General features: G+C 41.4%; 1 protein-coding gene across 3 annotated transcripts in view; it reads left to right on the top strand.

Annotated features, from left to right (window-relative positions):
- The window catches only part of CDKAL1 (CDK5 regulatory subunit associated protein 1 like 1), a 708,279-nt gene that overhangs the window by 604,666 nt on the left and 83,822 nt on the right, over positions 1-19,791 (top strand). For all 3 annotated transcript variants that reach the window (XM_047732825.1, XM_047732823.1, XM_047732824.1), the window contains one exon: positions 19,004-19,087. In XM_047732825.1, coding sequence (XP_047588781.1) covers positions 19,004-19,087 — 84 coding nt within the window. The remainder of the gene's footprint in view (positions 1-19,003; positions 19,088-19,791) is intronic.

Here is a 19,791-nt window from a genome sequence, read left to right as displayed (position 1 = left end):
TAATGTCGTTTCAAAGAATGTAGAATCTATTTTATCCAGATTTCAAAAAATTATCTCAAAAACACAAAATATATTTAAGTTATGAAACAACACATTCCTGGATAGAGCAATTTAAAATAATGATAATGTCAGCTCTTCCCATATTATTCTATAGAGCCCATATAATTTCAGTCAAAGGCCCACCAGGGTGTCTTGATAAATTTTACCTACAAAACAACAAATGCTTCTATATAATGAATGACATGATAAAGGATAAGTGGTCGAGACAGATGGTAACCACACTTAATCACGGTGGGCATGTCGTAATGTATGTAACTGTCAAATCAGTGTGTTGTACACCTGAGACTAATATAATATGGTACATCAACCATACTTCAATTAAAAACAAAATTTTTTGAAAGTTAAAAGATAAGCAGCAAACCAGGAAAAAAATATTTGCAGTAATTGTAATTCAGTAATTATGACTCAACAGAAAAATGGGCAAGGAGTTCAAGAATACATATGAAGGGTGTTTGTTCTGTCTCTGGCAACTAGGAAAATGAAAATCACAGCAAAAATATTTGTCCACCTTTTATGCTAGCATAGTTGTTTTGTTTTCATTTAATTGATAATAGACAATGTGCTGAGGGTAGGAAAGAAAGCCCTCCTGTACAAAGTGGGAATGTAGAAATTGATAAAGCCATTTATTTGTAGGCCGGTTTAGTTGTACATGTGAAAATCATAAGTTTAAATATTCTTCCTTCAACCTAGTAATCCCCCTTCTAGAGAAATACTCGTGTGTCCAAGGAGGCATGTGTTGGCGGTGGTAATAACCAAAAATTGGAAACAAGCCAGACATTATTAATAGGAAAGAAGTTAAATAAATTATGACATCTTCATTAGATGGCCTCCAGTGCACTAATTTAAAAAAAAAAAATTAAGTAGGGCTTTATGTGGTAACTTTCTCCTGAGAGCAGTGGGAGCCATTGTAGGGTTTTAAGTGGATGCGCGACATGACCAGACTTGAGTGTTTAAAATATTTCTCCAGGTGGATTATGGGGAATGGATCTGGGAGCTCTAAGGTAGAGGCCAGGTTCCCATTACAAGGCTGTTAATCTAGTCGCACATTAATGGAGACCCCATGATATGACAGAGCTGAAACTGTTGTCACACAGCCAAAAATATTCTTAGGTCGCAGGACGTTTTTGTCTTCTATTTTAATGTGCATTTGTGGAGCAGCTCTTTTGTACAAAGTACTTTCCTAGGCAAGGAATACACAGAATGCTCACAGAATAATGAGATAGGTTTCCCTGACTAGAAAATCTATTTCCTAAGAGGTTCTAAGTATTAATCTGTGGGTTTTACTGAGTTTGCTTTCCAAACTGGAAACAGTGGAGCTCATCTCTTGGTTTTGGTCTTGATTGTCAGGAAGCTCAGAGACGGGTTGAGTGCCCAGCTGCAGTGACCAGAGAGCTTAGGTTTAAGGTATAATTAGCTTCCACTCTTACCCTGAAAGATTTAACCCATTACTTTCATTTCCAAAGGCTGCGTGGTTATGTAGGTCTTCTGTTGTACACTGATTGTCCATTTAAAATAATAAGACCTGTTTAAATTACTAATAAATAAATGAGCATCGAACTCAGCATTTTAGCTGCATAGTCCCTTTGATCCCTTGGTGACTTGGTGAAAGCCGTCATTTGACCTCTGACTCCTACTAAAGTTGTGAATATTGTGTATTGATTCAGCAAAAACCTTTTAATAAGAAAGGGCCCACTTTAACTCCAAGGCAGACCACATTGTGGTTATCAGCTCCCCAGGATTAATGAAGCATTAGTAAAATAATTTTAAAATCGTAACATCTTTAAAATCGAAGAGGTAGCAGGGCATCTGGGTGGCTCAGTCAGTGAGGCGTCTGACCCTTGATTTCAGCTCAGGTCACGATCTCAGGGTCACGAGATGGAACCCTATGTTGGACTCCACACTGGATGCGGAGCCTGCCGAAGATTGTCTCCCTCTCCCTTTCCTTCTACCCACTCTTTCTCTCTCTTAAAAAAAAAAAAAAAAAAAAGTTGAAGACTTAGTGTGACAGGGTTGTTACAACCTCAGACTCCGGACCCAGACCTCCAGGTTTGAACTCAGGCAGTGTCTGTCACTTACCAGCAAGGGACTTGGTGCCTTTGGGCCTCAGTGGCCGCATGACAAAGTCCCTGCAGCGGGAGGTGGTTTCCAGCATCGAACTAGCTAACATTTGTAAAGTGCTTGCTATAGGTATCTGTTAAGAAAAAACAAAACACACACGCACACACACAAAACGAAATGAAGATTCTTTCCTAGCAAACCTCTTGAAATGGAACAGACATTTATTTTATTTAAGACTGTGTGATAAAAGAAGCATGAATGTCTGGAAGCTTTGGTCTTGGTTTCTCATGGGAGAGTACCGCTGCAAGAAAGTAACCTTTCCCTATGCCTTCCCCAGTCGAAAACCAGATTGTTGATGAGCGCTCCTGCTGATTAACTGAGTGTGGCTGTTGCAGGCCCAAGCAACGAAACACAAAGAAGTGAAAGGCTGCCCTCCACGTGTTGTGTAAGGAAGGCAGGTGGGTGTGCTGAACACACGGCTCATCTCCCGGGTGCTGAACTGTGTGATCCGCCTGGGGGTGTTTTGTAAATTACAGTCTCCATAAAGAAGTCGGAAACATTGCTCTGAAGTCACGTGCGCAGGGAGCTGCCCATAAAGGAATGAAGGGTGACACGTATGTGCTAGAATGGGACATCTCAGGACGCAGGGAGAGCCGAGGCAAAGGCTCTCCCCGCCCCTGTGGTCTGAGAACGTCTCCACAGGATTGTAAAGCAATCCTCACTGTCCCCTGCCTATTAGAGAAGAATTATGATTTTAAAATCCACAACTCTGCTGTTCGTTTGAATTATTTACATAAGCAAGGCTTCTCCTTCTTAAATTAAAATCACACGGAAATATGCTATTTTAGACTTTTGGGTATTCTCAGTTAATTTAAGCAGGCTAGAACAGAATGCAAATCTATAAAATATTGTGTTGTTTTTAAAACTCGGCCTATTCTCTTTTACTTTAGAAGGTTTTTCTTCTTCCCCCCACCCCTCCACTTTAATACGCTGGCTTATTTCCATTTTTATGACACTTAGTTTTTATATATCATGATAATTACTGTTTTGATAAATTGAACATCACCCCCCACCCCACACGCATGCTTCATTTTGTAGAGGGCATATCTGTTATCAAATACAAGAAAGACCTAGTTCTAGTTTGTAATGATTAAGAATTTTTCATAGATTTGATTTAACTGCCTAATTCTGTTTGGAAACTTTATGTGATTTTTTTTTCCTACCCTCTTTTCATTAGCTACCAAAAAGGATACATGAGGGAAAAGTAGGTGTTTTGAACAAAACCAGAACACTTGATTTACAAAACCAAAAGCTTGATTTAAAGAGTGTGATATGATCTTTAACCTGGCTTGGTATTATTTTAAGGTTTTCATCTGATCTTATTATTATTATTATTATTTTTTAGTAGCAAGGAGATATATTATCTCAAAAACGACTACTGAATTTATTCAAACATTTGTTCTATAAGGAAATTGAAGAATCATCACTTACTGATCGTATTTGATGATTTCCCAAAAAGATAATGAAAGCAAACACATAGAGTAATAGTTTATTTTTGATACAAATGTTCTCAGAGCCTAACAATTTACCCAGAAATGTTGAATAAATCAGTGGGAGAAGTGAAATTTGTATTCTGTTGTGTTTTCACTGATGTTTCATGTGCTTTCAAATTCGAAGATGGTTAGATTCAAGCTTGCCCCATTTTATAGATGGCTGAGATGAATCACTTGTCCAAACGAAAGTCAGAATCTCGCTGGAACTCAACCTGTCTTATCATCCCTTGGTGCTTCAGTCAGGCAGCTACATAAGAAAACATGACTTAAAAAAGAAAGTAGCAGCCAGTGTTGCAAGCTTTGGGCAGTGATGATGAGAAATGGAGATGCAAAGGGGCAATCACAGTGTACCAGGCAAGGGCAGTGTACTGCGGAGAGGGGAAGGTGGGAGGGAAAAGGATCCAGTCGTGTTTCTTACTGTCATTCTGAGCTATATGGCAGGAGCTGTATATTTAAGGATGTTTATAAGATCAAATTATTTCACAAAGCAAGGGCTCATTGTTTCTCTGTAAATGTTTCACATTGATGCGGTAATCCCACGGATAGATATGTGACCAGAACATGGACCTGCTGTTAATGTGATGTATGCCCCCTGTCATTCCGAACTCAGATAATGAAGAGGAGACCCTATTTTTTAGCTTTTTTTTTTAAACTTGTTTTCTTGTTTTAATGTTAATTTTCACTTGTACATAAGGCTTTTCAATGGGAGGAAAGGGCAGGATCTCATTATGAAAGATGATCTTGTTAAAGTCATTGTGAAAGAAGGGAAGTAATTCGTGTGCCATGAGCCGGCCCCTGCTGGGCTTGCCTTACCTCTTCTCAGGGTGCGGGAAGTCCGAAATACCTTTGCCAAGAAGGTCTGGGATTTTCCAAGAAAGAAGAGGGTTCAGGAAGCCTGCACTGCTTGGTGGGGAGGTGATGGAGAAGCTGAGGGGAGGGAGGAGAGTGAGGGACAATGAGAGCAGAATGGAAACATTACCGAAATAGGCTTATAAAACTAATGGCCCTGAATCCGCAATCCATTATGATGGGTTTACTTCTTAATAATGAGATGCCTCCTTCATTTATCAGCCTGGGCCTCGTGTAACCTCAGGACTCACACTCCACAAAGTCAGGTGCTGAAGGTGAAGTTGCTCAGTTAGGGGTGAGCAAGTAGGTCCTCAGGGGGCATTTCCTCTGTGTTTTCTAGGAAATGCTGGGGAGGGAGGGGGTGAATAATTAGCATTAAATCCGTTTTTGGGGTTTTTTTTTTTCCTACTAGCTTTGTGGCAAGCTGCAGATTTTGAAAGTCATCATTTATTTATAATATATCTTCGTATTTTTTTTAAATTAGGAATAAAATTTTTATGATGGAATATTTTAAGCTATTAACTTTCACCTTCATACAACATTTCTATTTGCTGTATAATTACATTTACATATACTCCAAGTAATAGATTACTATCACTCTGAATTTTAGAACGCTCAAAAAAAAAAAAAAATCATTCAGGTTCACCATTATAAACCCTGATTTCAGCTAAGAACACATCAGCTGGCCTTAGGCTCCTGATCTATAGAGCAAGGGCATTTGGTGAAGAAATAGGGGAAAGCTGGGAGCCCAGCACTGGAAGGGAAGCAGTGGTAGGGAAGGTCTGTGGTTGTCATCCTGGTGGTGAGAAGTAAGTAGTAGAATGAGATTGTCCTCATCTGATTGTTCCGACTTTATCATAACTCGCCCCCCCACCCCCAACCATTCCTTGAAACCGTAAATCTGAGAACTTTAAGTTTTATACCACTTGCCAGTCCTCATGATCCCAAGGAATGTATCAGCAGTAATACGCCGGCGGGCTTAGTAGGATCCGCTCCTACAGCTCCAAGGTTTTTAGAACCCTTCAGCCCCTCTGAAATAACTGTTAAGGAAACTGGGTTAACATTTTGAATTTTCAAACTTCTACCCGAGTTACTTTTTCTCGCCTAGGTGTGAATGGTCCGTGGGGCTGCTGATTTGCCTTATCAGTTTGTACTTATCTTGTACGTCCCCTAAAAAGATGGGGGAACAAGTACAGCTTCTGAAGAAGCTTCTGTGGTTTTGTCTTCTGCTGATGATCTGCTATTTGAGAAACTCCCCCATCTGACTTTCCTTTTCCCCACGTCTCCCATCTCTGACTGGCGGAAGGCTAGGGCATCTTCTTCCTGAAGTCAGTCCTTGAAGACGGTTTTCTTGGTGCGCATCTTGACATCAGCAGTTCTATATTTGATATGTTATCACCAAAGCAGGAAACTCTTGTGATGGTTTTGAGAAAATATTTTAATTATGTTCCATCTTTCTCTATGGAGGGAATGATGCCGAAAATGACTTTTCCATTTCTCATCTTTTTCTGCGTTACTGTGTTGTGTGTGCTTATTAGAGTACCTCTTTTTTTTTTTTTTTTTTTAAGGAGTTTGTGTGTGTTTGTGTACCTTGTTCTGGACACAAATAATGTAGCAAAGAGAGGATGTAGTCTGTGTATTTGGGAGAGCACTGGGCCTGGTAGGCGCTCCAGGGAGCTGTAGCTCACAAAGTAGCCTTGAGCAAGGTACTTCGCTTCTCTGTGTTTCTTCGTTTATGAGTTAGAAGCAACAAAAGTATACGTGAAGATGAACAATAAGGGATAGTTGTGGACATCCTTCCCCAGAGTGGTGCCCTGGTTACAGTGAGCAGATCTACACAGACTCGTCAGTGGGGGTGCTGTGCATGTCGGGGCAGGGAGAGGCTGCGAAATCCCCTGAACCTTCCTCTCAGTGTTGCTCTAAAACAAAATTAAGTCTTTAATAAAAATAAATGAGGAATAATGTGAAATAAGATTATTACAGCTGTTATATGTTATGAAGGCAGTGAGAAAAGCATTTCTCCCATGGCCCTTCAATACATTACAGAATTAAATCCCTTGAGAATAACCTCCTAGATGATCTGATTGCAGCTTAGCAGTGTTATAAAAAAAAAAATGTATCAGCACGTGACCACATAACTCCAAAAATATAACTATATACTCCTCCAGAGCGCTGGCTCTTTCATTCATTCATTCAGCAAATATTTATTGAGAACCTGCTATGAGCCAGGCGTGGCCACAAACAAAAGAAACAGAATCTCCAATCTCAGAACATTCAGAATCTTGCCAGCTTTCTCCAAGGTCATTGCCCTTAGAATTTTTTTAACCGATCAGTGTGCCCAAGGCAAGGAGGGTGTTTTGCCCTGCTGTAACGCCATCTGTATGTACTGTATGTACTGTTCTTCAACTTCACACTGTTCTGTGTGCTGTTTTGTAGCAGAGAATTGTTTATTATGATTCTGATATGTTAATGAAGAGGTACTCATTTGCAAATAACTGTTTAATCTGTAATTAAAATCTGGCAGCTCTCGCAAAAATAAAGACAGTTAAAATGCGTAGTCACTGGCCTACTATATTGAATATGCAATTGCAAAACATTAAGAAAAGCATATCCTATTTATCACTTTTAATGAATCTTTCACTCCAGTCCCACTGTAAGCCCTTGATGGGATTCCTGTCATCCCACCCATATGCCCCGGAGAGTACTAACTCTTCTCAGGTCTGTGCATGCCGAAGTAGAAAATCAAAATCTCCAGGTTTTTTTTGGATCACACATCAGCGAGCCATAGCAAAAATACACACACACATACACACATTATCATTACCATATCCTCATTAAGATGGTGGGCCTCTGACCATATCCTGATGTTTGCTTAGCGATCTGAAATTCATGTATGCAAAAGGAATTTTTCTTATCCTTTTGAAAGAAGGATGATAAATATTTATACAGCCTTAACTCTTTCAGACAGGCATAGGATCATGTTTTAGAAATGACAAGGAGCTGGTCAGGATCTTTTTCAGCATAATTCATCTTTCCAATAGGTCCTGAAACGTGAATTGTACATTTATCAATATTGGACAGTTTTCTTCCTATCTCCCCATTAAATATGCTTTGTCTTCCTTCTCTGAAATCCTTTTGAGTCCTGCTTTGCAAAGGGGAGCCACAAGAGTTATCTCTGCTTTTCAGGCAAGATTGTTCCAGAAGGAGGCAGGAGGCCCCGTAGGCCTGCACTCCTCAAGGCTGGGACCCTGATTGCCCTGCCTCCTCCTTTGGCTGACTTAGCAACAGTCTCGACTCTGAATCGTCATGGACTCCAAGTGTTGCTTTCGGGAAGTTATGCCCATTCTGAAGCAATAATTGGATGGAGCCGCAAGACACTCCTCTACTTGAAATTAAAGTCGTCTCCCAGCTGCTTGAATCAACCATCTCTAGTAGTAATGGTGAACTTGGGACCGTGTCTCAGCCCAGAGAGCTGTCTGCTTCCAGTAAATGGAAGGTGCAGGAAATTTCCACCTTGACTCCTGGCGGACGCAGGAGTGCTATCAGCTGTATCACTGATAGTAATCACACTCCTCCTGCCTATCCGCGGGCTCCCAGAAGCTGGGTTATTAATCTGAAAACTCAAGGCTCGAGCCAGGTAATGGTGTTAATTATTTCTTTCACGTAGGTGAACCGAGTCCCTGAATTGTTAACTCCTATCCGTTCCTCATTCACCCTTGCCCTTTGGCAAACATGAAACCTAGACTGTGTGTCAGCTCTGGAGGAGGAAGGAGGGAGCCCAGGGGTGTTGAGACTGTCTGGGCTCTCAGGCTACAGCCAGCCGTTGGTCCCAGCCCCTGCCTACCTGCCACCACCACAGCCATGGCCAAAAGCACCTTGCTGTCCATCGGGGGTCCTCTGTGTCACTGCAGGACTCCTCGAGTCCTGCGTCCTTCATGAACTCCTAATTTAGAAACACAGGATATGCGAGCCAGAAAGGGCCTCACAGATGGCTGATTTCAAATCCCCCTGCCTTGTTTTTAGAGGAGGAACCTGAGCCCCCCCACAAAGGAAATGATTTGCTTAAAACAGCTAGTTAATGGCAGAAAGCATCCTGATTTCCTGATTAGTCCTCCTCAAGCTCTTCTCCGGTTGGCTAGGGTCTATCTTAAAAGGGAAGGAGATTGTACCATGCATGGTACCCAGAAACCTTTGGTGAGATGCAGGGTTCTAGACTGGGGCTGTGGTTTTAAGGAGAAATTGGGTCACTGTGGGTTAAAATACACAACAATTGTGCTTTAAAAGATAAAGCAGTATGGAATTCATACTAATGCAATACATTTGGGTGCCCTTAACAGGTAACACTTCAAGGTGGAAATAGACAAGAAGTGGAAAACAAAATGCACTGTGATCTATGAAACAAAAATTCAGTGGGAGAGAGGATTTTTAAAAACCCACTCTAACTGTAGGACAGACGATGGAAACCAGCTCGTGAATGCTGAATAGTTCGCCAGATAGAGAAAAAGGCCTTTTATGATTTAAGTGATACCCTTAGGTTTATTTTAACTGGACCCTAGCTACTAGGCGCCGGGTGTGGGAAGGCTTCAAACGTCTTACCCCAGGTCAGCGGTCTGCGCTCTTATTAATGGCTTGACTCCTCAAGGTCTCTCCGTTCCTGCAATACAGTAACTTTGCATCAGTTGGAAAGATCCAAACAGACCAGATAGGTTCCGTGAGGTTTTCTCAGCTGTGCGGCGAGTTGGCTTGGTTTCTGCCATGGAGTGTTGGTAGCTATCAAGAGCTCCTACTAGAGCCTCGCACAGATCTGGCAATGCTCGGGTTTCAGTAGACTATGTAATAGTGCGTTTGGCAGAAGAGGCCATTGAAAAAGAAGTCAAAGCAGCCCGCAGAACTAGATTCCTTTCTGAAAGGTGTTCCTGATCAAAAAATAAAGCTCAGAATTGTTTGGATTCAGTGGCTGGGACCTTTCCTTTTCTTCTCTCCACTCAGTCCTCCCCCCACAGTAGCTTGATAGGAAAGAGTGCGTAGGATTACTTGAAGCTTCCATCCTTCTTGGTGCTCACCGTGGCAGGATATTTTTTTGTTCTTGGTTTACATAGGATCTTTTATTTGCGCTTTACATTTTATATAAAAACTACCCACCTGCTATACAAAAACTACCGTGTTCATCTGTAACCTCAGTTTTTTCAGGTTGGATTTTATACATATTTTTGCGCTTGTCTATCCTCGAGAGCAAAGAGGGACAGAGGATGGCGTTGAACCAGACTAGTTTAAATTCCCCGATGCGCGTATGCAGCCGTGTGCGCACGCGCACACTCGCAGCTAACTACCGGTTGCAATAAAATTGGGTAGAATTTCAGTTGAGCTTCATTAACTCTGAGACGGCGGAGTAATATTAAAGGGGGAAAACAGACCTGGTGAAGAGAAATCAATTTCTTTAAATAAAGACGTTTTAGGGGGAACTAGTATCCATTTTTTTTGAGGTTATCATTGCCATTCCATAATATTCTATACCCATAAACTGCATAGCAGAACTTGTATGTGCTTGAAGAAGCTACATTTTCATGGCAGGACAGAAAATCAGAATAAATCACTGAGATGCAGGTGCACAGCAATACAAGTAGGCTCTTTCCCCTGCAGCCTGAAAGCCCAGCCAATAAGACAAAAGGGCTGGGACTGAGCTCTCGGGGTCTCCCGGAGCTAAGCCAAGGAGTATGGGCGGGCGGGCGGGGGGGGGGGGGGGGGGGGGGGGGGGAGGGGGTAGGGAAAGAGAGTGGGGGAGGGGGGCAGGAGAGCAGGAGAGAAGAATTGTTATTCAGTCTTCTTTAATGAGATGTATTGCCCGCTGCTGAAAGATTGGGGCAGCGTCTTTTGTAATGCTAATTAGACACCATTAGAGCTTGGCTGTCTTTGATTTCTGCTTAATCCTTTCTGCCTCCCTCCGCCTCAATCCTGGCTGGCAAATGGTTGAAAGATGGTGGGTGTAATTTATTGCTCACGTCTATGCTGAGTTCTTTGGTAACAGGGTTGGTAAGGGGGAGATGTCTCCTACCGAAGGCAGTATGTATGTGGGACATTGATTTTGGGCTTTTTTGAAAAATGAATTTGTGAATAGCTCGATCTCTGCCTTTTTAGTCCAAACACCATTGTTTGTTTGTTTGTTTGTTTGTTTGTTTGTTTGAAAAGGCCACGTTTGCAGCTACCCAAAATGGGGAAGGACAGAGTGGAAAATTCAGATGACCTCCTCTTGGTTGCCTCAATCTCCCTAAAAACAACAAGCAAGTTGCTCATGCCTTCGCTTTTGGGGAGACTGTGATCGACCAGAAAAATGGAAACAAGAATAATGCAAGGGTCAAAAAGAGGATTTTACCAGGTGGAAAATCCCGCCTTTATAATTGATAGATATGTGTGCGTTCTTTTCTAAAATTAAGCTGTTGTATTTTTATGATTACTGAAATTATGAGTGTTTGTGATGAGTTAAAAACAATTTTTTTGAAAATGACTAGTTTTTGAAAAATGACTAGGATGGTCCTTTCTGAAATAGTAAAAGGGAGGATTTCTGTGAAATCCTTAAAAACTAGCCAATACTGGTTTAGAGCAGCCCTGTCCAGTAAAAATGTCCTATGAACCACACAGTATTTTAAATTTTCTGGTAGCAACACTAAAAAAAGACCAAAAAAAAAAAAAAAAAAAAAAAAACCAGATGAAGTTATTATTAATAATATGTTTAACTCCATATGTCAAAAATATTTCAGCATGTAATCAGCATAAAATTCATGGAATAGCTTATATTATTTTATTCATGTTAAATTTTTGACATCCCGTGATTGTGTTGTACTGGTATGTATTTTATAGCACCTCTCCCTTGGGATTTGCCACATTTGAAGGGCTCAGCAGCCTTGAGCTAGTGGCCACTGAACTGGATGGTGCAGGCTTAGTGCAGTTCAGCAATTGACTTGCGGAAAAACAATGGTCAGGGTGAAATCCACTTTTTATGGTACTATTATAAGATATTATAAGCTGTGTGACTTTGGCCTTGACACTTAGTCTCTAATGAGCCCTAGTTTTCTCATCTATAAAATGATATATTTGTACTAAATGATCTATTCATTCTTCCAGCCATGCCAACTCTGAAATTCATGATTCCAAAAATTCATATCTAGAGCCTGGTTATACTAGAACTTATCCGTCCTTTCCTCTAATTTAGTATTTGAAAAGAAGCCTTCTTCTCACCACAGAGAAAATTGTCCTATGTACCATACCCATACCTTTCTTCCACCAACTGTCTGGACCTTTCTTTGAATTCTTCTGAGGCTTATACTGTTTTAATACATTTGTGGTATTGTTTGTGGTGGTAGTGTTTAGGCTCTCAGCAATCTTCACTCAGTACTTTTGATCGAAGATGTGAAGACGATTGGCAAGTAATTACTGCATATTAGTAGAATTACGTAAACACCAAATATCTAAAACCCAGTGGTCTTTCTTTCTTCTTTCTTTCTCTTTGTAATCTAGCTAGTTTACTGTGTCATCAGTTAAACACAAATCCTAAAGACACTTTCCAGGAGGGTTATCTGTTCAACTGTCCTGAGTCGTAAGTGTGGTCACTTTCTGTGCCCCAAGATAAGCCCGTCAAAGAAGAGTGGCCCAGATGTTCAGAGTCATGATTGGTAGAGACCAATGTGAAAAGATGGGGAAGGTGGAAGTGCGTGGAGATTAACATTTAATCTTAGAATCAAACTTTTAATAAAAGAGTGTTCCGCACATGTATCTCATGATGGCCCCCTTTAGTCATCCCATTGATAAGATCTCATGGATAGATACTACTGGCAGCATCTGGCTTTGCGACTTGAGATAGTTCTAAATGTTTGTTGAGCACCTTCCTACACTGCCTGGGCATTGTCAAGCTTACCTGATGTGGGAAAAATAGATCTAACATACTTTGTGCTAGTTTTGTGATTAAAAAGGGCCACTCATCTCTGTTTGTTAAGAGAGTAGATCTCATGTTCTGTGTTCTTAACACAGTTTAAAAAAAAAAATCTTCACAAAAGCATTGTAGGCAACACCTTAGAATGTTCTAGAATACTGAAAATTTACAGGCAGGTGGTTAAAACTTGGCTGTTTTTTGAATTGGCAGTTCAGTAAGCACCCAGGTATACATTTCTAATACTGCAAAGGGATCAGGTTGGCATTTGTCACATAACTGTTTGCTGTTGAGAATTATTTTAACCAGATGAATAAAACATGGTTATTGTACTATTACTGTTGGCTCTCACCCAGCAGATGAAAAGAGCTCTGTTATTAGAATGGGATTTTTACCTCTTAGTGGGAAAAGACTTCCTTTTCTCTCCCTTTTCTCTTGCTGAAGTGGGCACAAGACAGAAATCAAGCCGGCCAGCGACTGAAGAAGACGGGCCACAGGGCTGCTATTAGAAGAAATGCCGTAGTCTGATCGGATTCCAGAGATCCCTGGCATCTGGCCTTTGTATATTGCATCCCTACTTTTGCAAAAAGCCTTTTTTTTTTTTTTTTTTTTTCAGTTTTCTTGGTGTTTCTTCTGAAATATGAGGGAGGAACAATAGGACCACTGAGGTACTCATAGCATAGGTCAGTTACTTCCGGGAATGGATATTCTACCTCAAAGGAACATTCTTTTTCTTTTGCATATATTTATTCCTGTTAATAAGGAGAGCTAAAGATTAATATTTGGTTTTTTTCACCCAGAAGATACTGTTTTTAAAAAGTCTGATAAAATGTATTTTCAGTCATTGTCTTAGAGTCAGATACGAATCAGCCCCTTTGAGAAGAAGCCAGCCAACGTCTCTCAAGAATCTCTAGGTAGACCAGCAAACGGACAGCAAGCATTTTGAATACGACGGACTTCGAGTCCCATTACTTGTTTTCTGCACCATCATCATTTTTTGACACACATTCCTGTGTCATGGCCCTTTCATTATGGAATGGAATTGTCGAGTAAGGATGATATTAAATGTTAATGTTCTTGCTATTATTAGTGTTGACTGTTGTTAGCATTAGGATGCCTGGTTCTTTCGTTCCAGCGTCTGCAGGGCCAGAAAACAGAAGTGCGTATAAACAGTCAGGAAAATTACCGGATACCCTGGAGACCCAGCATCGCACGCTCTGCCTGTTGGGAATGATGAATCAAAATGGAAAGGTTATCATTTTCATTAGCTAGGAAAGAACAAGACCATACTTTTCTCCAAGTGTAATTACAGTGGTTCACCAGCAACATTACACGGCAGTAATTAGTCTAAAGGTGTGTGTGAGGGCAGGCTTTTGCACAGACACTAGAAATATTATTTCAGAGTTTAAGGTCACAGCCTTGTGTTTAACATGTTCCAGGCGGCTTAGGGGAGGGGGGAAAAAAACTAATTTGACTGGAACTAAAGAAAGACATTTGACATTTCCCAGAGTCATGCATTCAGAAACCAGTCAGGTAGAAAAATTGTATTTTATTTTCTACAAAAACCAAAAAAACAAAGAAAAACAATAAAAGAAAGAAAGAAACCCTCAACAACTTAGCTGCAGAAATTGCATGTCAGAACATTTTGTAGGATAAACGAATATTCAAGTTTATTAGGAATGTGATATAAATAATTATGAGAGCTTTTGATATATGTGTTTTAATCTCCTTTTTTCCCCTAAGGCTATTGGACAGAAGAATTAATTTCTAGAAACTCTTCAGGGGAAGCAAAATAATTTCTTTACCTTCCTATAACTGTTGCAAGAAAGAAATATTTCTCTTATACCGGTACTCAAATATGCATCTGTCCTTTGTGAATGTTTTTTTGGATACTGAGCCGTTAACACTGAAATACCGAGATCTTTCAAACCTAACCCTCCAGTAGAGATTGAATTGGAATTTTTTTCCAAAGCCTTATCCCAGGCTTCCTCTATAAGTAAAACAGAAGTGAGGACGTGGAGGGCTAGGGAGGGACTAAGAAAGAAAAAATAAACTTTGTGTGAAGTTTATATTTGAAGTCATCTGTGGAAGTTTAAAAGAAACCTTCTACTTCTTCTAGCGCAAGGGAGTCGTACACAAGTAACATTTCTTCCCGATGTAAGTGAAGGCCACCAACTCTACGGTCTTTGGTTAAGGTTGTATTGTGTGCCGGCCTGAAAGCAGTTCTGTTCAGTGTCTCTCTTCAGTCCTTACTCAGTCAGGTAGGAACTTTCTGAGGACAAAGGAGAAACAGAGTATACTCGAAAGAGCATTCATTCAGCAGCCACATTCTGCCGGAAACCACTGCTTTGTTAACGCAAGGCTGTTTTATGTGTGTTATCTGGCCATATGGTTAGAACTGATGTTTCTCACAACTTTCGGGCACTTGGGAAATTTTAAGCATAGATGTGACACAAATAACATGGCTAGCTGATTATGTAATGTACTGAAAATTCTGCCCAAAACTTGAATTTAAAAACATTCCTTTTTGTTTGTCGCAGATGTTTCTCTGCTCAAGGAAAAGTCACGCACTGCAGAATCAGATCTCTGATGGTGTAGGTTTTCTCCAGTGAGCACTCAAGTGGAAGGGCCCAGGTAGTAGGAGGGGCTCCAGGACTACTACTTCTTCTGCCCACGCCCCAGAGCAAATCACCACATCTGGCCGGGCCTCAGTTTCCTCTCTTTGAAACCTGAGATCGCCAAACCCACTTCAGCTGCTCACTTCCTGGTCCGTTTATGGGACTCCTGCCTTTATTTCCAGACTTCATAGATAAATGAATAGATAACTAACCATAAGACCCCTTGTCACATCTTTCCAACAAGGCCTGGAAAACTGTACCAGGTGCGTTCTTTCGTATCCAGCTCTGTGAGATCATCAGTAATGCAGGATCCCGTGAAGCCTTTTTCCTACACTTTGCCTCACTTTGGGGACACAGTCTGTGACATGGAAGAAGAATGGTTTTACAAGACCATTTTTATCATTCATTTTTCATAAAACATCCTTTTTTTGTTATTGTTTTATTTATTTAAGTATGCTCTGTGCCCAACGTAGGGCTCAAACTCACAACCCTGAGATCAAGAGTTGCATGCTCTACCGACTGAGACACCCCGGTGCCCTTCATGAAACATCTTTTTAAAGCTAGATTAAAATAGACTAAGTGAAGTTCTGCTTGCCCTGAGAAAAATAGCTTTCTCCATGGACATTTGAGGAATAAATGATGAAGTAAGCCTACCTTGTGTGAGCAGGACTGACCGCCACTTGGCAGGAGTCCTGACTTCTTCCACAACGTCAGACTTCTCAAAAGGAAACTCAGTTTCCCCCTGAAATTCGTAACTTCCCATCCCAAGTTCCTACACCTTCCTACACCCAAAAATGTTGAGGAAGCTAAGTGAACATTTTAGTTAACCAACTATAAATTATACATCTGTAAAACAAATCAGAAACAAAAGGGTTATCTTTCTAGGATTATAAAACAAGGGCTTTGTTGGGAAGATTTTGGTGGGCTTGTTGGGGTTCAGGTCTCTCGACAGCTTTTTGAAGGACTTTGTGGGTATTCGAGATCATGTTACTTTTAAGTGCAGCAAGAAAATAGCTGTGTGCTTGAAGCTTACATTGACTTCAGGGAAAGTGAGCCTAGATTCAGAATGCATATTTCCTGCATCGGGAAGCTTGTGGGCGTACCCGTCCCAATCCTACCAATCTACCACAAAGGAGGACCTAGAACTTTGGAACTCTCTCCTTTTCCCATGTCCTGCTACTTCCTGACCTCTCCTTTTTGCGATGAGTAAATGTACTCACCTCTCTTTTATCTTCAAAATAATCTACTCAGACCCTGTGTCCTCCCATCTAACATCTGCTTCAAACATGTAGTGGCTAGTGTTTTTAAGTAACCCTCCTTGAGACTCCTCTCTGCCAGGTTATGCGGGCAGGCCACACCCCTGCTTTGACCATCCCTCCTCCCTCCAGGCATCCCCTTCCCTCCTGTCCTTGAATGTTCCAGCTGTCTTGACGCCAGTTCTAGACCTTTCTTTGGGTTCGTGATTCCACTGGCATCCTAATTTGTGCTACCAGTCACAATCTTTATGAAACACTTCATTGTCAACCTCTCACATATTCTTAGGAGTTTGTCCATTTTTTAAATTTTCCCCCCCGAGTTCCACCTGAAACCTACCCCCTCCACCCCCGCTCCTTAATGTCATGGGTGTTTTTAAGGTTATGGGAAATAGTCAATTCTCTTAAAGGTTGTTTCTGATAGTCACTTCATTGCAACTTCATTCTTTAAAAATATATATATATCGAGAAGGGCATTTATTATTCATTTTAGTTAGTTTTTTAAGGGGATTGGAATAGATTACAGCAGCTTTTCATCCAAGTCCTGGCTTCCTCATGCTCATTTTTGCTTTGCGTCTTTCTAGGAACTTTAAGAACCTCTCTGGTGAGACAGGATGCATGACTAAGGGGACAGAAGAGGTGACAGGAAGATGTTTGCCACCGTAAATTACCGCACATAGCCATTTCCCTGCATCCTTGTGGCAAATAACAGTTAAATACTCAACTGTAAATAGTTCTCTGGTGGTTGATCAGAAGCCCCGCCCTCTGCCGTGCACGCGTAGCAAGTCTCCGCGACTCTGGGTCTGTGTGAGCTCACGTGGCTGTTACTCAGGTGAGCCAGGACAGCCCAGCAGTGCGCACTACAGCTGTCCACCTTCATTCAAACAAGACGGAAGCAGCAGCAACCGTCTCAGGGGCTCAACAATCTCATATTGTTGCTAGATTCGTTTCCCGAAAACTTAATGTGAGATGAAGTGTAATTGCAGATTTCCTTAAGAACCATTGACAGATACTTAGCCTAAGTCATAAGCAACTCACACTGTGAAATGTGTACAAACATGCTAAGTTTTCCTCCAGAAGAATATACTTCAGTAAAAACCAATATTCATCAGTCTTGTTAAATAAACAGCCATTCCCATTCAATGGAGAAGTTGGGGAGATGTTCTTCGGTTGCCACTCGATTTTCAAAAGGGGTGAATATGGCAGGAAAGTTCATTAGTTTTCAGGGAGTGAAGGAAGTGCCTGGTAAGTATCCTCCTAGAGACCTTACGACCTTTGGCTAAGGGGGCTACATTTTGAACAAGATAGTAAAAAAAGATAGTAAATTATGGTGTGTTTAGGTTTTGGCATCGTATGATGGAGAGGAGAGTTTGGTGTTTTGTTTTTAATTGTTAGGTGGTCTGTTTAGTGCAGCTGTGTTTACGTTTCCTAAACCCTAACTGCCCGACTACGGTAACAAGTCCTTACATATGAGAATAGGGACGGCTTTTTTTTTTTTTAATTAAGATTTTATTTATTTATTTGACAGACAGAGATCACAAGCAGGCAGAGAGGCAGGCAGAGAGAGAGGAGGAGGCAGGCTCCCCGCCGAGCAGAGAGCCCGATGTGGGGCTCTATCCCAGGACCCTGAGATCATGACCCAAGCCGAAGGCAGAGGCTTCACCCACTGAGCCACCCAGGCGCCCCTAGGGATGGCTTTTTTGAAATCTTCTTGTCCATGTGCTTTGATACAGAGAGTTGTGTTTATCAAGCAGTGAAGGCAAAAATAATTCTAGGCACAATCATTCCGTGTAGCTAGTTGCTACTACATCAGACATTTTGACAACCTTGTTAGAAAGAAGTAATTGGTGCTTTAAATGTTGTACTTCACAGTGGACGAAACTTGGAAGTGGTAGAATGTTTTCGACTGCTCACATTTTTCAACCAATGTTTTGGTTGATTTAACTTCTTGGTTATTAAAGATGTGTGCTTAGACCGTAAATGTAGATCAATCCTGTAGAGAATTAACAGTCCCATATCTTTGCTGTCTTTCTTCCTAAAAGAAATAAAATAAAAAATAAAACATGAACATGGGGTCATGGCTGCAACAAAGAAGAGACGGTTGCTTATGAGAGAATAAACGTATTTAATAAGGAAATAGCCATAGGAATTAATCAGTAATTGAAGAGTTATATGCAATGTGTGAAATGTCTAGATGCAGGGACTTAATGACTAGTTTTTGAGGCATTTTCTTTAGTGTTACATCCCTCATAACTCAAATTAATGTTTATTACTACTCTTCCCCATTGCCAAAATATTTTCATGAATTTGGATTAGAAGCAGCTTGTTCTGGCTTGTTTTGCAACGTTGCTTGGAGAAACCAAGTGATACTTAGAAGATTTTTGTGTGTGTTAGAGGCCTTAATTATCTTACTTATGCTGAAGGAGGAAGTTAAGTTTTGTTTCATAGTTATGTAAGAAAGTAAGATTTCATGCTAGGCTCGTTTTATATTAGTGCATAGATAATAGCGTCTTTCAGGAAATTTGAATTCATGGTTCTTCTATTAGCTGCTCAGTAACTAGCAATCCAGAATCCGCTTTAACTCCGAAAGGACACCGCTTACTGGGTCAGGACTGTCTGGGCTGGCACTTTTGTTTTGGATTCTCAGGTGTTTGCCCTTACCTTTCCTTTTCTCTCCCCTTCTCTCCACAGATTGGCGAAAGACAACAAGTGTTAGTGACCGAAGAGTCTTTTGATTCCAAGTTTTACGTTGCCCACAATCGATTCTACGAGCAGGTGAGCGACACTTCCGAGGCCTGATGCTTTCTCCGGAGTGAGAGAGGGCTGTGAAGCAAATCACCTTAAGCAAAAGGAACCGAAAGGAGGGAAGGGTTGTAGAGTCCTGTCATAGCAAGGGCATTTTAGAGCATCGGGTTGGCTAGATGAACAGGGGCCTTATCTCTGTGGTTTCGTCCACAGAATGCCTCTGCAAAGGAGTAAGTGTGTTTTCGTCTTCAGTCGTCTTTGCCGGGACCAGCCGTGGGCTTTAGGAGGCGAGAATGGGTAGTCCTCGCTGCCGGAATTCCCACAGCCTGGCAGAGGAGAGGGGAAAGTTCTGTCCAGGGAACAGGAAGGATGTCTGCCACTTCGGCGGGGAAGGGCAGGGATTTCCTCCCGGGGCCCTGGCTCTCACTCAGGTGGTCAGTCGGTCAATTGTTTTTTTCAGTTCTGTTTAGTTGTAGGATTTTTGGGGGTTTTTTTGTTTTTGTTTTTTAACTTCCACCTTGGTGAGAATGCTGGGGGCCAAGGGGAAAGAGTCCATTCTGTGGATTCAGCTCATGTGGCCAGCTCTGGAGACCAGCATGAGGATCAAACCAGCTTCACTGTGAGCATCATCTTCACGGGCCGAGCCTGCCCACCGGCCAGCGGCCTTGCCCTCCCTTGTAAACTGGACCGGCTCGCCGCACTGCCGGCCCGCCCAGCTTCTCTCTCAACATTTG

The sequence above is a fragment of the Lutra lutra genome, chromosome 6, assembly GCF_902655055.1.
Source record: "Lutra lutra chromosome 6, mLutLut1.2, whole genome shotgun sequence".
In the NCBI taxonomy this organism is placed as follows: Eukaryota; Metazoa; Chordata; class Mammalia; order Carnivora; family Mustelidae; genus Lutra; species Lutra lutra.
This window is presented reverse-complemented; position numbering and strand designations above follow the sequence as displayed.